Source organism: Nuphar pumila, chromosome 14 (genome assembly GCF_984573655.1).
Source record: "Nuphar pumila chromosome 14, dmNupPumi1.hap1.1, whole genome shotgun sequence".
Classification (NCBI taxonomy): Eukaryota; Viridiplantae; Streptophyta; class Magnoliopsida; order Nymphaeales; family Nymphaeaceae; genus Nuphar; species Nuphar pumila.
Window position 1 is genome coordinate 8,973,170 of NC_143262.1, and position 20,238 is coordinate 8,993,407.

The 20,238-nt window shown below is 40.0% G+C and overlaps 1 protein-coding gene across 2 annotated transcripts; it reads left to right on the top strand.

Moving 5' to 3' along the window:
* Positions 1 to 3,103: 3,103 nt before the first annotated feature.
* On the top strand, positions 3,104 to 19,418 carry LOC149816280 (histidine kinase CRE1-like). Of its 2 annotated transcripts, XM_089987940.1 has the most exons (12): positions 3,104 to 3,370; positions 3,616 to 4,100; positions 4,226 to 4,459; positions 4,553 to 4,722; positions 13,980 to 14,198; positions 14,279 to 14,465; positions 14,551 to 14,602; positions 14,692 to 14,921; positions 15,398 to 15,496; positions 15,583 to 16,298; positions 17,261 to 17,770; positions 18,622 to 19,418. In XM_089987940.1, the coding sequence occupies exons 2-12, from the start codon at positions 3,702 to 3,704 to the stop codon at positions 18,950 to 18,952; spliced, it is 3,147 nt and encodes a 1,048-aa protein (XP_089844066.1). In that variant the 5' UTR covers positions 3,104 to 3,370; positions 3,616 to 3,701; the 3' UTR covers positions 18,953 to 19,418. The 2 variants fall into 2 exon arrangements, with proteins under 2 accessions (XP_089844066.1, XP_089844065.1); XM_089987939.1 differs by having other exon boundaries at positions 3,142 to 4,100.
* The last annotated feature ends 820 nt before the right edge of the window (positions 19,419 to 20,238 follow it).

The following is a 20,238-nucleotide window of genomic DNA, read 5'->3' on the forward strand; positions in this document are numbered from 1 at the left end:
TTTATTTAGTGAATACATGTTAATTCTATTTCTTGCTTAGAATATAATTTTTTTTCTTATCAAAATATATAATTTTTAAATATTTATGTTCAAGTTGTCTGCGATGATCAATCAAACACTAGACACATGGACGATACTCTTCTAACATGGTTTCAAGAGAAGACTAAAATATTTTGTCATAAAATTTTAGCGTAATACAATACAATTTTTTTTACCTCTTTAAAATACACACTTAAACATAAAAAATCTTAATTAAATACATGTTCTCTATTGATTAAATAATGATAAATATATTTAAAGGTTTAAATAATTAAAATAATACATTTTTTCATATTTACACAAACCGCGCACAAAATCATAGACCTAGCCTCCCTGGCTCTGCCAGCAACGTAAAACTCCATAGGAAAAAAAATAAGAACATCCCCTTCTCATATATATAATAGACTAGAATGAAAGATATTACGGTGGGCTCCACGCCTATGAGTTTGATTTTGGAAGGCCTGTCAGTAGGGGTGGCAATCAGGTCGGGTCGGCGGGTCAGAATACCTCAACACAAACACAATTCGTTTATTAAACGGGTTGGATGTGGCAAACACGAACACAACCCATTTATTAAATGGGTAACCCGACACGACACGGTTAATCCGTTTAATAAACGGGTCAGGTCCACATGACACAATTACACGACACGGTGACCCGTTTATTAAATGGGTCGACCTGATAACATAGACATTTTTGTTTACAATTTGGTTTGGTTCAGACTATTGGTCAAACATGAGTTAGTGTTATATATATATATATATATATATATATATATATATATATATATATATATATATATATATATATATATATATATATATATATATATATATAAACGAGTTGCAGGTTGACGGGTTCGTGTAAACGGGTTGACCCACCCGCCTAACCCATTTATTAAACGGGTCAAACGGATTGGCGGGTTGGCATACCCCTAACACGAACACGGCCCGTTTAATAAACGGGTTAGACGGGTCGACCCGTTTACGACATGAACCCGTTTAAGCCAAACCCTAACCCGGCTAAGAAGCGGGTTGGCGGGTCGGGTCAGATTTTGCCACCCCTACCCGTCAGCGTCCCGAGCTCATACAGCGCACATGAACGACGTCCGCATGTCAGCATAATGCTGTCACCTTTTTCTTTCAAAAAGTTGGTGGAAATGTCAAATCCGTCAATAGAAGAGGAGGATAGGCAAGCTAGACACCGTGCTTTAACATGACTGGCAATATCGTACGTGTGAAGCACACTCACTTAACTTGCAAGCGGTCATTATCTTTGACCGTCAGATTCGGAAGCCAACAACCTTGATGGTGCTTTACATCTCACGTTTGCTCATGAGCTCGAGTGGGTGTTCAAATCATTGACTTGATCGTGATTTGCTTAGTCAGGCTCAGCCCGGGCCCAAGTCAAATCTCTAGCCATGGCCAGTCCGAGCTTAAGAAGTTCAATTCAGCACATAGATCAAGCGAGCAAAGGCATCGAAGGAACAGTCTGGGTCCACTCGTCCCCTGTGTCATCTCCCAATCATCTTTATTCCCCGCTTAACATCAAACACGAGGCGGCCTGGATGTGGAGCCGTGGACATCACGAGCGCAGACGAGGTACATGAATGCCGCCCGCGTGCAATGATAACTCGAGAAGAAAGGGGTGCTACAGCGGGGCCGCTTGTTGGAATTTTTGAAAAATGTGCGAGAAATAGTTTTATTTGGCGGGAAAGGTCACGTCTCTCTCTCTCTCTCTCAGGCGCGTGCGAGTGGGCAGCAGATTCATTGTGGCCGCACGCCTGCCGTTGAGGATCAGCCGAGGCTCCGAAAGGTACCGCCTAAGGGAGGGTTGCAGAGGGGAACTCGAAACCCCAACTCTGCGAGACGATTCTCTGGCTCGGGAGAAAGATGATGAGGGCGCGATCGTCCTTGTTTTCCTCACAGGAACCCGCAAGCATCAGGATTTCGATGGCTATCTTGATTCTTGAGATGTGGATGTGATAGGCCGCAAGGGAATTTTTCGTGTCCGGAAGTCTATGAGATCGATCTAAACTTCGGCGTAAAAATTGAGAACTTTAGGGACGGTGTAGCGGATAGATATCGCGTTTTCGATTTCCTCAGAACTCTTTCGGAAGAGATCGAGCCGATAATCGAATCTTGATCACTTGGAACTCTTTTTTAGTGCGAGATCGGAACGATAATCGAATATTGATCACTTGGAACTCTTTTTTAGTGTGACATCGGAACGATAATCGAATCTCGATAACTTTTGTTCGGGCTCAGATGGGATTGCAAGCGACGAAAATCGCAGTGTTCTGGCTTTTCGATCTCAGGATCGGGCGCGAACTTCACAAAAATCTGGCAAAAAAATAGCCCTGCAACCGGAACCGTAACTCAAATCCGCTGGTCGATTCTCTCTGTGCGAAAATCGCATCCAAGGGAAATCTTCCACAATCTCAAAGGCTGGAGGCAAAGCAAAGATGCGCTCTAGCAAGAGTGCCAAAATCTCCTCCAAAAGCACTCCTGAAAACGAGAAGCAAATCAACGATCGGATGAGAATACGGTAAGGAGCAGAAAAGAACGCAAAAGCGAACGATTCCCGAACTCTGCGCTCTGTTTCCGGCGACCAAATCTGATCCTGAAATCCTAGATTCCCGCCACTTGACGAGCGAGAGCGAGAGCGAGAGCGAGAGCGAGAGCGAGAGAGAAAGGGAGAGACAGCAATTCCTAAAATCGCCACGGTTGTGCCAGAAAGAAACCGCCACTTCCCAGTTGACCTTTGGAGGCGACGAGATCCTGTTGGTTATACAAACAAAAAGAAAAAAAGAAAAGTCGAGAAAAGGGAGAAAGTTGGAAGAGGAAAAGAGGGCAGGCAAATAAAGAAGTGGTTGATTCCCGAAAAGGGCAGACATTGTGGAATAGTTTAATGACGACGCCGCGTTGGTGATCACAGTAGCGTATCTCGCAATATCCAAAAATGCCGAATTCTTTCGTTGAAAATATGGGGAATTGAGTTGGATAACAATATCAATGGGCCAATGGCAAATAATTAATGAGGGGAACAGAAACACACAACGAGGGTCCAATACTTACACATCAAGCGATTTTGCGTGGTACTGACGAACATGATACAACGAGGGTCGTTGCCTTCTCCACATCTCCCTCTTTATGGCCCAAAAAAAAAAAACGAAAAGATATAAAAAAGCAAAGCAGAAACGATAGTACATATTTTTTATAGGGGTTATGGTGATGATGGTGGTCTTTGGGGAGTTGCAGATTCCGCCTTTTGAGACACAGGAACCAGGCGGTTTCCCGATGCCCATCTCTGGAATGCAGCCCTTCGTCCGGTACCTTGTCTTCCTTCTCTTTCCCTAACATAGGATATTTTTTTTTGGCTTCTTTGAATGGCATTCATGGACATCATAGCGTATACTTTCTTTCTCTTTTTTGTATGCACGCTTGAGATGTTTTTTTAATTAATGCTTTTGCTTTGGCGCGCGTTTCGATGAGGAGGGGAGGGGGATGTGTATTGCCGTAGAGGCTGGACTAGAGAGGAATGCGTCTGAATTCCGGTCGCCTTTTCCATGTTTAGCTCTGCTGCAGTGTCAGACGGCTGAAAGGAAAGGAGAGTTCAGCATCGATGGGTGGGGGTTTGACCGGCGGGAGGAGACCGGAGATATGAGGAGGAGGTGGGCAGGAAAAGAGGAGAGCACGGCGGTGGTGGAGGGGGAGGCGGCGGAGAGGATGGCGCCGCCGGCGACGAGGCACCGACACGAGCTGGCGCTGCGGTGGTGCAGGAGGGCGGAGGCGAAGGGCGGCGCGCCGAGGCCTCGGGTGTCGCGGTCGCTCAAGTGGCTCATCGGCTGGGTGCTGGTCTTCGCGGTGGCCTCGCGGCTCATCTACTGCTACTTCTACGCCGAGGGGGCGAAGGCGAGGCGGGAGTCTCTGGCGGGGATGTGCGACGAGCGGGCGAGGATGCTTCAGGACCAGTTCGCCGTGAGCATGAACCACGTGCACGCCCTTGCCATCCTCGTCTCGAGCTTCCACCACCGGAAGAGCCCCTCTGCCCTCGACCAGGTTGCCTCTCCTTCTTCCTCCTCTCTCTGTCTTTCTGTCTACTTTTCCGGTAGGCGTCTCTCTCTAGACTTTGATGATGATGGGTGTGCTGTTTCTCTTATTTTTTGTGGGGGAGGGGAATGCAGAAGACGTTTGCGGAGTACACGGCGGGAACGGCGTTCGAGCGGCCGTTGCTGAGCGGCGTGGCGTACGCGCAGAAGGTGATGCACTCGGAGAGGGAGAGCTTCGAGAGGCAGCAGGGGTGGACGATCAAGACGATGAAGAGGGAGTCGTCGCCCGTGCAGGACGAGTACGCGCCTGCCGTCTTCTCTCAGGAGACCGTTTCTTATATCGAGTCGCTCGATATGATGTCCGGCCAGGTAGCCTTTTTTATTTTTTTCCCAACCTTCATCTGGGTTTTCGAGGCTCTTCATCTTGGTTTTAGATCTGTGGGGGTTCTGATTATTCATCAGGAGGATCGTGAGAATATAGTGAGGGCGAGGGCGACCGGGAAAGCGGTTCTCACAAGTCCTTTTAGGCTGCTGGAATCCAATCACCTTGGCGTTGTTCTGACCTTTCCGGTGTACAGATCGAGCCTTCCGGCCGAAGCGACTGTGGAGGAGCGGGTTGAGGCTACTGTAGGGTGAGTTGGAATTTCACATTGCTGGTTGAAGAATGTCTGGTCATCGTTAATCCTATGAGAAAGTTTACTGGGTGGATGCTGTAAGATTTTAAATACGAATTCTTGCGGAAATGGAGGGGTCTTGGGCGTGCGCTGTTACACAATAAATCTCCACAGGCTTGTTCTTTAGATCACAACCTCTAAGCCTTTCAGTGAGATTTTCTTTCTCTGGAAAATCAGTAACACAAGTAGATTTTGTAATTGATCACCTACCCTTTATTGTATCACCACTGTCAGTGCATGAACTCTCTCTAGTGTATCCACACTCTTTCCTGGCCTCATACGGCCTCTATTTGTAGTCCCTCAAAGGGGGTTGGGATGAACATGCCTAATGGTGAAGTGTCCCTTCAACCCCAAGGGTCACAACCCTTAAGACAAACATGAACAATGTATTTTTCTGCAACTTGTTTGTCTTGTGTATTAAGTGAACATTAGTGTGATTATCTATGTCACATGGGTGCGGGTGCGGGGATGCAGCACTTTAAAAAAACATGGGTGCGGGGGTGCGGCAAAAAAAATTGAACCTGGGTCGGATTCGGATCCAACCCGGATCCACATCCGTGCTTCGAGAAACCCTACCCCACACGGAAGCAGATCAGGTCATGCTGAACATGAGTGTTTTTGCTCATGCACACATCATGGCCGTATGTTTGCATTTTGGCTGAATGCGACATAGTTTGTTGACTTTTTAGCTTTTTAAAATGCAAATCGAATGGCCACGATGTCGGCATTAGCAAAAGCGCTCATGTTCAGCCCTGATCTGCTTCCCCCTCTCCACGCTGTTCACGCTCTCTCCTCGCTCGCTTTCTCCCCCCGCTGTAGGCTCCCTCTCTCCCATTCTTTTTTCGGTCACCTGACGCCGGCAAGCCCCACGTCTGGCGAGCCACTCGACGTCGGTCCTTCCTGTGCCAACGATGTGCCCTCCGGCCCCCTTTCAGGTGAGCTCCCTCTCGCCTCTCTCTTTCCTCTTCTTCTTCTTCTTCTTCAGGCGAGCCTCCCTCGACATTGTGATTTTCAATTTTTTTACATAGGGTCGGGTTGACCGCACCAGGTGCCGCACGCGCACCCGTACTCGGGTTGCGTCGCGAGTGCGGCACCTGGTTAGCCGAATCCCTGTGATGTGATTATGTTATAATTGGGCATGTTGTGTTGGCCCGCTTGTTGGGGGGACATAACCATTGGGGTGGCCCCTCCCAGCAGTTGTCTTATAGCCACTAAAATCCTTACATCTCCCACTTGGCCATGAGGGGACAATCTATGTTACCAATTTGGTTCTTAACATGAACTATGTATTGGCATACATCCTTGAGTATATTATTTACATAGTTATACCCTTAGACATACCTAAGTCCCACCTCTGTGATCTCACTCACATGACTAATGAAAACTTCTTCAGTGACTGCCTTGGTCAATGGATCTGAAGCCATGTCACCTAAAAGAACATAATTAACTGCGATTTTATTTTTTATAAGCATATCATGCACATACTGGCTTCTATGTGCTTACTCTTAGAGCTGCCAGCTCCTGTATCACAATATAATTGAACTGGATCTCTTGGAATATGTAAATTCAAATAATTTAGAAAGCAATTTATTCAGACACCAAAGGTGGCTGTCATGTTACAGGCTATATATTTAGTTTTGTGGGTATGTCTTTTTGCATGATCATGCAACTGCCCCATCTCTTAACATAAATACATAACCAGAGGTGGACTTTGCTTCATCTCTATCTCCAACAAAGTCAATGTCTTAATAACTCACAAACTTTAGTCTATATGCTTGATAACATGACATGAGTTCTTTAGTTTCCTTTAGATACCAAAAGATTCTTTTTACTCCTTTCTAACGAAGGAGCCCAAGATTGCTGTGATAACTACTTACTAGACTCGCAACAAAACATAGATTAGGTCTAGTGCAAAGCATAACATACATCTGACTTCCAACTGCTTGAGCATAAGGAACATCTAACCTTTTTGTCCATATTTTGGACAATCATTTTTGCTTAGTCTTAAGCCTTTAACCAGAAGAGTACCCTTTGCCTTAGTACTTTGGATTCTAAATTTGTTTAGAACATGATCAAGATATTTCTCTTGACTTATGGCATATATGTAGTGGTCCAAATTATTTGCCTCGTATCCCAACTTGATTATGGCCTTATGAAATGTCAAGTACCACTGCCTAGGTGACTGGTTAAACCCATACAAGGATTTATTCAACTTGTATACTTTATTTTTTTGACCTTCAATTTCAAAACCTTTTGGTTGTATAAATATGGTTTATTTTAATTCACCACTCAAGAAAATTGTTTTCACATCCATTTGATATAAGTCAAGATCGAAATAAGCTACCAGTGTCAAAATAATGCGAATAGAGGTCAATTTTGCCACAAGAGAACAAGTTTTTTTATAATCTATACCTTCACGTTGAGAATAGCCTTTTGCACTTAGTTTTGCCTTGAACTTATCAATAGTTCCATCAACCTTAAGTTTCTTTTTGATAACCCACTTTCTATCAATTGCCTTGCAACCTTTAGGCAAAATAGTTAATTCCCAAACTCTATTTCTTTTTATGGAATTTAACTCATCTTTTATTACTTTTATCCAATGTTCAGATTCATTAAAGGCCAAGATACAAATGATGAGTTCTTGACTTTTTTTGCTCAATTACAGGTTGTGAAGACTATTGGTTATTTACAATTGGTTCAATATGCTCAAACTCTTTATTAGATACCTCAAAATCATTTATGATATCAAGAGGGACACCATCATCATCAGGATCAAAACCACCTTCTTTACTTTCCATGAATTTTATTTTCCTACTTTCTATAAATCAATTTTCAAGATTATATAATCTATAACCTTTTGATCTTTTTTGGGTACCCCATAAAGATGCTATTAATAGTCTTACTATCTAACTTGTCCCTCATCTGACTAGGAATCAACACATGCACAAACGACTCTCACTTTCGCAAATGACTTAAATTTGGCTTCCTGTCAGTCCACAACTCTTGAGGTGTAAGTTCTACAGCCTTAGAAGGAAACTTATTAAGAATGTATATGACGGTGTTTATGGCTTTTTCCTAGTACTTCTTGAGAATGTTTTCATGTGCCAACATGGATCTGGTCATATCCATTAAGGTTTTATTCTTTCTCAGCTACACCATTCTGTTATGGTGTACAAGACAGTTATATGAGGGGTTATATTATTATCTCTGCAGTAGGTTTTGAACTCATCAAAGTTATATTCACCACCTCTATCAGATCTAATTATTTAAAATTTTCTTCCTAATAACCCTTCAACTTCATGTTTATATGCTTTAAACTTTTCTAGAGCTTCAGATTTTCTAGAAATTAATTACATATATTCATATGTAGAGTAGTCATCTATGAATGTGATAAAATATGATTTTCTTTCATGTGTTTTTACTGTTAAGGGTCCACATATATCAATATATACCATAACTAGCAGTTCAGATGACCTACTACCCTTAGGGAAAGGTTTCCTAGTCATTTTGTCAGATATGCATGGTTCATATTTTCAAAATCTACATTTTTAAGTGAACGTAGTAATGCTAACTATTCTTTTTATTTTATTTATGTTCACATGCCCTAACTTTAAATGCCATAAATATACATCCATAATCATTGCACAATCAGTATAACCAGAAATAGTCATTGCATCAATCTTTGAAGGAGTTATATTACGGTGAAAAAGATCATGGTCTACATCATAGTGACTCCAAAGCTTTCTACGTTTTCCAATTATGACATTATCGCCACAGAAATGGACTTCTGTTACAGATAAAAGATTCTTTCTTATGAAAGGTACATAAAGTACATTTGTCAATAACAAACTGATTTCTTTTAATTGAAGCATATAAGTTTCAATTCCGACCATGTCACTATAGGTATTATTACCCATATATATCTTATGTTCACCAGGCTTCAACTCCTTCAATTCCACAAGTCCTTCTTTTGTCTTTGCGATATGCCTTGTTGCTCCTGAGTCAATCCACCACCCTGGAAGGTCGCCAGCTCTGATTAGTGACTCGATGAATGTCCAAATTACTTTTTTCTTTTCAGCCACCTACTTTTCAGGATTTTCCTTCTTAGATCTGTTAGGACAATCTTTTTTGAAATGTCAGGTTTTCCATAGGAAAAACATAAACCCTTTGTTGCAGTCTTTTGATTTCTTATTCTGCACATGAGGCCCTTTGAAGTTCTTAAATTTTTTAAAGAATAGGCCTTTAAACTTGAGCCCACGAGAGGGTGCAGTTCAATTATGGTGAGAATCTTCTGGGTTAATCTCATGGCTATCGACACCATTTTTCATGATAGAGGGAGACTATTCAGTATGATAGAGATTTGCATACGCTATGAGATTCATTCTCAACTTTGGCTAGGTCCTTGGCCATCACCAACATATGATTTACATGATCGACAACACTGTCCGACTCCATCTTGCACTATTTGTATTGTTTGAGGAGAAGTTGAATATGAGTTTCAGAGGTCATATCATACTTCTCCTTTATTACTTTCATCATCTTCTTAGCGTTGTTGAAATCCTCAAATACCCGTATAAGATCATTTTGCATGAACGTGAAGAGAGTAGTTCGAGCAAGTTGGTTGTCCTCAATGAATTTGTTGGAAACCTTCTTTTCTTCTTCACTAGATGTATCAATCACAGAAGATTTTATTTTATTTAATACATGAAAGGTTTTATCATGTATCAACAAGTATTTCCATTTTCCTCCTCTATATCCCAAAATTTGTTTCATTCAAATTTTCAATTTTGGACAATTCAACCATGATTATCCCGTTTGCCATTTGCTTAATCATAAGGAAACATTAGGATTAATAATTTTTTTCAACTAATATTAAATTTCAAGTTCTTGTGATTTTATTCTAGTTTAGGCGTGCAATTGGATTATAAAACATGCAAGTATATGCTAAAATATAAGCAAAAACACACTTAAGAGGTTTTCGGCAAAGTAGAATCACTTTTTTGAAAAATCAGAGAAGTAAAGAAGTTGTTTTGAACAAACCAGGAACTCCTTGTACCTCTTTTGTAATTTTCTAAGTTAAACAGAAAAGATCAAACCCTTTTCTGTAATATTAGACAACAAAAGTGTTCTTATGTGGAAAAAACATAACAAAAATCTCACAGTAAATATCTAAAGCTTTTTGTGCTAAACAGAAAGTTTTAAGCCTCTTTCTGTAATTTCAAAAATCAGAAATTTTGCTAAATTCCAGTATGCTGAACACCTCTTATGGAATTTCAAAAACAAAATCCTTATATGAAAAACTTTACAGAGGCCTCTAAATGGAATTATCTTATAAATGAACTTTATAAACAAAACATTAAAATAATAAAATGTTTTAACAAAAAGGGGGTCCTAACCCTTCCAAATTATTTGTTGCCACTGCCGCTGCGTTTTCTGCAAAGAATTGTCAGTGGGGAGGTTCCAGTCGTCCGACGAGGGAGTCCGACCACAATGGAAATCAGTCGGCCCCTTGGACGTTGGTCGAGCCGGTTCTGCCTTCACAACGCATTTTGGGGTTCCACCCATGGTTGCCAGTTGAGGAAGGGGTAGCGGGAAGCGATACATGAAGTGGGAGCGGGAAGCGAGGCACTTTAAAAAATTTAGGAAGCAGGAAGCGTGGGACTACTTAGAAGCGAGTCACGAACCGGCTCGGAAGCGACCTAGGAAGCGAACCAGAAGCAACCTAGGAAGCGAGGGGGAAGCGAAAAATAAAAAATAAAAAAATAAAAAATAAAATGGAAAAAAGAGGGAAGCGAGGGAGAGGCGCGCTTCCCATAAAAGGAAAACACGCTTCCCAAAAAAGGGGGACATGCTTCTCAAAAAAGGGGGACACTTCCCCACGTGTTTCAGAAGCGCGACGTTTTGCGCTTCCGAAGCGCATATCGGGGAAGCGTGCTTCCCCTACTATAGGGGCGCTTCCGGTAACTCTTGTTCCACCTCTGCAGAGAGAAATCCGATGAGAGAATGCCGGTAGAGGTCTCCCCAATTGGCCGACGATGTGGTCCAACCATTAGAGTGCCAGACGATGCTTTAGTGGGTGTTTTCTTGTCCAATTTCGTCTTTCATGAAATGTTGAGGTTTTCTAGCAAAGAGAAAGGGAAAAACTGGTGGCTCAAGCTGGATTGATGTCGGTTGTTGCCACCAGACAACTCTTGTCCTTGGGATTGAAAAAATAGTGAGAGAAGAACCTCCGGCTCTTTCTCCTCTTTTTTTTTTCAGTGTCTGATTCTGGTGATGTTTGTTTGCACTCCGGGTACCAGTGTTGTGAAAAGCATTGAGGCGTAGCGAGGCGCTCCACAAAAAACCGAAGCGAGGCATAAGCCTCAAGGCGTAAAGCGTAAGTCTCAAATATTTTTTTTTGAAAACTTTAAAAAAATTATAAAAAAATATCTAAAAATATAAATAAAGAAATGCTTTATTGATGAAATAACAACCAATAAGAAATAGAAAATCTCAAATAAGTACTAAAAAATATGAGATTAACATATAAAAGTAACTAAAATCTGATTACATAACTGAAAAATATATGAGATTAACCAAACAAAGTTAAAATATACTAAGAAACTGATTACATAACTGAAATAACTGGAAAATATATGAGATTAACCTACAAAAGTTAAAATATATGAGATTATTCTAAAAAATATGAGATTAACATATAAAAGTAACTAAAAAACTGATTACATAACTGGAAAATATATGAGATTAACCAACAAAAGATAAAATATACTAAGAAACCGATTACATAACTGGAAAATATATGAGATTAACCAACAAAAATTAAAATATATGAGATTATTCTAAAAAACATGAGATTAACATATAAAAGTAACTAAAAAACTGATTAGATAACTGGAAAATATATGAGATTAATCAACAAAAGTTAAAATATACTAAGAAACTGATTACATAACTGAAATAACTGGAAAATATATAAGATTAACCTACAAAAGTTAAAATATATGAGATTATTCTAAAAAATATGAGATTAACATATAAAAGTAACTAAAAAAATGATTACATAACAGGAAAATATATGAGATTAACCAACAAAAGATAAAATATACTAAGAAACTAATTATATAACTGGAAAATATATGAGATTAACCAACAAAAGTTAAAATATATGAGATTATTCTAAAAAATATGAGATTAACATATAAAAGTAACTAAAAAACTGATTACATAACTGGAAAATATATGAGATTAACCAACAAAAGTTAAAATATACTAAGAAACTGATTACATAACTGAAATAACTGGAAAATATATGAGATTAACCTACAAAAGTTAAAATATATGATATTATTCTAAAAAATATGAGATTAACATATAAAAGTAACTAAAAACTGATTAAATAACTGGAAAATATATGAGATTAACCAACAAAAGTTAAAATATACTAAGAAACTGATTACATAACTGAAATAACTGGAAAATGTATGAGATTAACCTACAAAAGTTAAAATATATGAGATTATTCTAAAAAATATGAGATTAACATATAAAAGTAACTAAAAAACTGATTACATAACTGGAAAATATATGAGATTAACCAACAAAAGTTAAAATATATTAAGAAATAACTGAAAAATATACGAGATTAACCAACAAAAGTTAAAATATAGTAATATACTAAGAAACTGATTACATAACTGAAATAACTGGAAAATATATGAGATTAACCTACAAAAATCGTGTTGATCATGTCTTAGAAATCTTGTTGTAAAAAATATATATATTTTTTGTGCCTCAGGCTTGCGCCTTCTGTGCCTCGCCTTTAGGCACAGAGGGCCGGCGAGGCGCGCCTTTTGCGCCTCAGGGCACGTTTTTGATAACACTGGTTTCTATTCACTGTTTGTTGTAACAAAGTTATATATCAAAATTAGAATAGACTGACCTCTTTTTGCTTAAAATCCTTGTTTTTTTTTTGAATTTCTGTGCACGCGATCACAACCATAGGAGGGAGCCACTTTGCTCTGATACCAATGTAAGATTTTAAATACGATTTTTTGCGAAAATGGATGGACCTGGGGTCTTGGGCGTGCACTGTTACGCAATAAATCTCCACAGGCTTGTTCTTTAGATCACAACCTCTAAGCCTTTCAGTGAGATTTTCTTTCTTTTGAAAATCTGTAACACAAGTAGATTCCCTTTGTAATTTATCACTGCACTTTAGTGTATCACCACTGTCGGTGTATCAACTCTCTCTAGTGTATCCACACTCTTTACCTCATAGGAAGTCCCTGAAAGGGGGTTGGAATGGACATGCCTAATGGTGAAGTGTCTCTTCAACCCCAAGGGTCACAACCCTTCAGACAGACATGAACAATATATTTTTTTGTAACTTGTTTATTTTGTATATTAAGTGAATATTAGTGTGATTATGTTATTACTGTACATGCTGTGTTGGCCCAACCATTGGGAGGACACAACCGTTGGGGTGGCCCCTCTCAACGGTTGTCTTATGGCCACTAAAATCCTTACATCCCCCACTTGGCCATAAGGGACAACCTTTAGTAGATGTGCTTTAGGCGGGTGGTCATTTGCTATTCTTGTTGTATGTATTGTTGGAACCATTTCTCTTTTTCTTTTTTCTTTTTTTGATTAGTCAATTTGGAGAAAATGGTCACCCTGTTTAATTTGACCTGAGAGCTCTCATCTAAGATACGGAAGGCTTTTGGGCACGTACAACAGTCACATTTTGCATATCTTGAATTTCACCTTTTACGTTGGTTATTGTTAAATTGGTTTGAGTTTGCTATGATCTGAATGGTCATTGACACTGGAGATTAATTAAATTTGGGATGAGAAGAAATTGTGAATGCCAAGCTGTTGTTCACGATTTGGGATTCTACGAGATCCTCAATTAGAACAGCTGCTGTCCGGTGACCACCTACAGAACATAACGCAATCCTATTCACTCTAAGTGTGACCACTATGATTGTCTGGCAATGCCTCATGTTTGGTAGCACACTGCATTGTTAGTCAGGTTATACAACTGAAGGTGAGACTAGATTAGACTGTGGTTGGAATTCCTTTCCGTGTGACTCCCTCTTCCGTGGGCCAAACATACCCTTATGTAGGGCTGAGCAACAGGCTCGCCTTCACTTGCCTCAGTGCTGAAAATTGTTAACGTGCCTCTTTGCTGAAAATCACCTGTTCGTTCCTAATAGATACCTTGGTGGAGCATTTGATGTTCAATCACTTGTTGAGAACCTGCTGGGAAAGCTTGCTGGGAATGAGGTCATTGTGGTGAATGTATATGACATCACCAACAGTTCAATGCCCTTGATCATGTATGGACCCCAAAATGCAGATGGTGACATGTCACTCGCCCATTCCAGCATGCTTGATTTTGGAGACCCTTTCAGAAAACATGTGATGATTTGCAGGTGGTGCATCCAATGATGATCCATGTTTTTGCTTATTTTGTATTATTGGTACTGAAGCTTCTTTTGCATCTCCTTAACAGATATCTTCAGAAGCCTCCAGTTCCATGGATGGCAATCATGTCTTCATGTGGAGTCTTTGTGATAGCTGTATTGGCAGGGTATATAATGTATGCAGCTGTCATCCACATTGCTAGAGTTGAGGAAGACTACTGGAAGATGTCAGAACTGAAGGTTCAAGCTGAATCTGCTGATGTTGCTAAATCTCAGGTTCTAAACCTGTTGACTGCACCATCTTCACAAGTCTTATTTTCCTAGATTGTGGCTTCATTCTTTTTTTGTTTGACCAATGCAGTTTCTCGCTACAGTTTCACATGAGATTAGGACACCAATGAATGGGGTTCTAGGTATGGTCAAGGTCCCCAGAAGTGTTTGGACCTTTTGTGCTTGGACTTTTATAATCTGATTTTTGCTCTTAACTGTTGCTTATCTGCAGGGATGCTCCAGATGCTTCTCGACACAGATCTAGATTCAACTCAAAAAGATTATGTTCGAACTGCACAGGCCAGTGGGAAGGCATTGATAACTTTGATAAATGAAGTACTTGATAGGGCAAAAATTGAATCTGGCAAGTTAGAGCTTGAGGCTGTGCCCTTCGATCTCCGATCCATTCTGGATGATGTTTTTTCATTATTTTCTGGCAAATCTAGAGATAAAGGCATTGAGGTATTATAATAGCTAGAATGGAATGAGACTTTTGATATGTTGAACCTATAGAACTTTGATCTCAAACTGCATGTGGTCGAATCTGTCCAAACATTGTTTAGTGCACCTGTATTGTTCATTACTTTATTACTAATGTTTCCCAGTCCTAGCACATGTCTCCATTCCTTTACATTGACACACATTCTGTTTTTAGTCCTTTTTTGCTTTTGTAGCTAAAAACAGATTCATGGAGTTTGGCCCCCATTTGTTTTGTTGTGCCTGGAGTCTGCAGAAACCATAGTATTTTGATTTCCACAATATAAAAGTCCTCTTGGCCTTGTGTCATTTAAAATCTGTTTTCATTGAGCATGGGGATTGCTTTGTTGTTTTATTTGTATGCACCATGTATTGGATGTTTTCATGTTTTTCATTTGTGTTTCTGTCACTTTATGTTATTTCATGTCCTGTGTGTTTTATAATCATTTGACGAATTGTAGTTAGGTGTGTTCGTATCCAACAAGGTTCCAGAAATTCTCATTGGGGATCCAGGAAGATTTCGGCAGATAATCACCAATCTTGTTGGGAATTCAGTTAAAGTGTGTTTCTTTTTCATTCTTGCTTTCTGTTCGAGGGCTACCATTCTCCTGATATATTTTGTATTATTGTTATGCTTTTGTTGCAGTTTACTGAACATGGCCATATATTTGTTCAAGTACATCTGGCAGAACATGCAAAATTACTGGTGGATGCTAGAGTTGGTGCAAGCTCAAAAAGAACCACAACAGATTTGTCTGTGTCATCAGGCAATATCTTCAATACCTTGAGTGGATTTGAAGCTGCTGATGACAGAAACAGTTGGGCGACATTCAAACTGTTGTTATCAGATTCAGAACTATCATCTGATAATATGGGAGAGTGTGCTGCCACAAATGGTGCATCTGATAATGTTACTTTGGTGGTTAGTGTGGAAGACACAGGGATTGGAATTCCCTTGCATGCCCAAGATCGTGTTTTCATGCCGTTCATGCAGGCTGACAGTTCAACATCTCGTACATATGGCGGGACAGGAATTGGGCTGAGCATCAGCAAATGCCTAGTTGAGCTCATGGGTGGGAAAATAAACTTCATCAGTCTGCCACATGTTGGAAGCACCTTTACTTTTACTGTTGCTGTCAGTAGATGTGACAAAGGCTTGTTGAATGATCTAAAGATGCCTCTTTTTGAGGCACTACCTATGGGCTTCACAGGTATGAAAGCTATTGTAGTTGATGTCCGACCTGTCAGGGCAGTTGTAACAAAGTATCATCTTCAAAGACTTGGTATAGCTGTTGAGGTTGTGAGTTGCATTAAAATGGCTATTCATGCAGTATCTGCACAAAATGGTTATGCTAGAAACGGGTATGCCTTTTGAAATGTTTGACTTTCAAGTTCTGCTATTCTTTGATGAATCAAATTCTGCCGACCCTATCTCTGGCTTTGGGACTGTTATTTCTGACCAAACTGAAATCTTTTTTGTGTGTTTGGTTTCTTCACCTTAGTTTGCTTTGCTAAAAATATTTGTGAAGATTAAAATTTAGTTGCTACTGAGTGGTAATTTTTCTGAGGGGTAACTAGATGGCTAATGCTTATTCATAAAACTACCGAGGAGCTCATTATTTCTCCAACCAAAGAGAGGATTCTCAATTTGTTTGTTTTTTTGGATAGCTGGGGACAAAACCACCAATTTTTATTCTCCAGGAGGTGCAATTAGTTGACCCTGGCCTGTTTGCGGTGTCCGTCAGCATAAAACCCTAAGTTCCCTTGCCCACAAAGGAGTGCACGTAGTTTCGGCCTTGCAGCGTAGGACTTGCAACCCAGGTTTTTAACCCGTGATTCCCTTTAACTTGGGGACATCACAACTGCCTGCTAGCCAGATCAGTAGAACCCTCATGGGCTGACCTGGATTTGTTTATTGCCATAGAGCAACTCTAAATTATAGAACGTATGGAAAGTTTGTCTCTTTATCATTATGTCCATGCTCCAACGAGTGCCTGTAGCAACTGACTTCCAGAGAAGTGTCATTTTGATCTTCTGAATGACTAGAAATGCAGACTTGTTTTCCACTATGACCCATCAGATTGAACAATTTTCCATGGTTCTCCAATGAAAATTACAACGTTCCAAACCTTTGGACACAATTAAGAACTATTCTTTCTCCTATCATCTGAAATTATTAGAAAATGTTGAAAGTATCCATGTTGGGGTTCTCAGGTGATCTTTTCCTAATGTAGCTCTACTGTTTTGCTAACTTGAAGAAGCTATCTTTTTGGTGATGCTCCTTCCATCTGTGGATTTTGAGTATTTTCATACTGTTTTCTCAGGAGATCGGGTAAAAGACCAGATGTTATACTAGTGGAAAAGGAATCTTGGTGTCATGAGGTTGAGTCTGGCATCTTTGAGTGCCTACAGGACTTCAAACATAATGGACGAGTGCTTGAAATGCCAAAGATGGTTCTGCTGTCAACCTCAATCAGTGGTGCTGAGTCTGCAAAAGCAAAGATGATGGGTTTTGCTGATACTGTGATCATGAAACCTTTGAGAGCTAGCATGGTGGCAGCAAGCCTCCAGCAGGTCCTGGGTATTGGCAATATGCAACAGCAAGGGAAAGGAGTCCTCAATGGAGCTCCTTTTCTTCTCAATGTACTTTTTGGGAAGAACATCTTGGTAGTTGATGACAATGGAGTAAATCGTAGAGTTGCTGCATTTGCACTAAAGAAGTATGGCGCTAATGTGGAATGTGCTGAGAGTGGAAAAACTGCCCTTGCTATGCTTCAGATCCCACACAAATTTGATGCTTGCTTCATGGATGTTCAGATGCCAGAGATGGATGGGTATGTGTTGTTTTTTTGATGATCTAGCTGAAAGCTATTTTCTTATTTTAAATTGAACTTTTTCTTTGACCTTGAGATTTCCATGTACTTGGTTTGTCTTCGTTGTTTCGCTTTTGGTCTACAAGATCCTCATGTGTCATGTTCTTCATGTCCATGATCGATGGTGTTTACATGGGTAATTGTTATTTCGTATCTAACATGTGGCAGTCTTCACCATTCCTTGTTATCATCTAATAATGCAATTAGATGGGGTGGGGTTATTTGGTGTGCACAAGGGGAAAGCCCGTGACCTTGGCTTCTATCTTTTGATGGTGGCTGATGGACTCTTTGTAGTATTTTCTCAATCTTATGATGGTCTTGAAACTATTTAGTAACTTTGATAAAATTTCCATGTTGATAGTGACAATGCAACATGATGGCTGAAGACGTAAAGGCAGCTCATATAGATGATTGATAGTTTTGATTTCTGTGTTAGTAGTAGCCTGAAAAAGAAAAATTACACATGGATGGGTGTGTGAAATAAGTGGGAGTTTTTTTTGGAAGAAACCATGTACATATGTTTCTTGGTAACTTTTTCTTAATGTGAAGAGAACTGTTAAGTGTCTCCCATGTGTGTCAGATCTACTGCTAAGTTGATTGCGTCTGTGTAACCACAGCTTGTCTGTGTTGCCAATTGACATGTTATTTTCATGGCTAATGTTTTTTCTGGTTGAGATGGGTCATTACTTAGGTGCTGAGACCATATTTGAATGATCAGTTATGATGTGTTCATGTTATTACATTTATGAAAAAGACTTGATAGTTTGGCGATGATCTTTTCAGAAAGTAACGTGAAAATTTTGGCATTGTAGGTTTGAGGTGACTAGGCAGATACGTCAGCTTGAGAATCAGGTGAATGAGCAGATCAGAACTGGGTCAGCATTACATGTAGGATCTGGGAACGCTCAATGGCACCTGCCTATACTGGCCATGACTGCTGATCTGATTCAGGCCACTTATGAAGAGTGTCTCAAATGTGGAATGGATGGATATGTCTCTAAGCCCTTTGAGGAGCAACAGCTATATCAAGCGGTAGCAAAGTTCTTCGATACCAAGCCAGTCTCAGACTCAGGGAAATTCATGGTGAGGGATATCTGTATAGCTTCATGTTCCTTCAGCAAACATCATGCTGGCCTGAGCTGAGAAGCTGTCCTTTTCCTCCTGCCTATGGCAATCAAACAAGGGCTCATGCTCACAGGGCTGGATGAATGATTACCATCACTGTGCCAATGTACAATTGGGTGTTTGTGCTCACTTTAGAATACTACTGCCAAGTGCAAGATCTGTAAATTTAGTGAATTGTTGTCAGTAATGTAAGCGGAGGTGTTGAAGATTCCTGCAAGATTCACGGGATCCAAGAGCTGAAGTGTATATTTCTGATATTTTTTATTCTTTTTAGCACGTACCATAGTGTAAGCATGCTGAATGGTTACTAAGTTTTGTAAATGTAGTAATTTTCAGCAGGTTGTTATTTTTAGGTCCTGTGGGTTATGTCAAGATTGTTCACCGAAAAGCCCTTGGCCGACTGTTGCACCCTGTATTATATTTTTGATGCTTCAGGGCCATTTTTCCTCGTTTTCGAGATGAATGAAAGGAATTGTTGTTATATTTGTCTGAATGACTCGGTCTTGTTTTGGACTCAGCGATGATTGATTCTGCTGTCTGCTGAGTTTGGTCGTTTTGCCTGCAGATGGTTAAGAGAATGCTGCAATCTGATTTAGAAAGAATCAGGTTAGTGGTACTCCTGATGGTGTCCCCACCTCCCCCTACTGTTCATCCATGTGACTAATGTCTTGTGTTGTGACCACCATGGCTGGATTGTTTAGGTCTCAGATGGGCTCATCCAATATTTTCAGAGCCATTCGTGCTCTTGATGAATGGACAATTCAAGAGATTACCGTAAGGATACCCCTGACCTAATCTTCTCTCAATCTATTTTTTGAAAGGCTTCTCTCAATCTAATCTATTGTAGAACGCGAGATTGCACCTGGCTTTCATAATTATGAGAAAGTTTTAGTTGATTTGAAAGAAGTAGTTGTACAATGACTTGCCCTCTGTATAGGTGATGTAAAAAAAAGGATCAATTCAGTTGAGTGCACAGTGTGTATTAGGTAAACCACTCTCTTTTTGCTAAGAGTGTTTTCCCTCGCGATCAACAAGAAATTACCTTTAGGCATGCATCATCTGTGCCGAACTCCAATCAAATTGCACATTTTGGTGGCACGCTGCACACCCAATTTTATGCTTTGATGCCATTCAATTGTCCAGTTGATTTAACAGACCCAAACTTTGTGTTATATGTAGGTTTGATCTTGAGCTTGCATTGTTATCTTAATAAATGAAGCTTAAATGTGCTTTTAACAAGTTAAATTCAGGTCACGCTTGATTTGATAAACACCCTTAGTTGTAGAATTACACGCACAAAAATT

Coding starts and splice junctions, on each gene's coding strand:
- LOC149816280 (XM_089987939.1), top strand. CDS start 3,546: ATGTGTATTGCCGTAGAGGCTGGACTAGAGAGGAATGCGTCTGAATTC. Junction 4,723..13,979: donor CGGGTTGAGGCTACTGTAGG/GTGAGTTGGAAT, acceptor CGTTCCTAATAG/ATACCTTGGTGGAGCATTTG. Junction 16,299..17,260: donor AATGGTTATGCTAGAAACGG/GTATGCCTTTTG, acceptor CTGTTTTCTCAG/GAGATCGGGTAAAAGACCAG.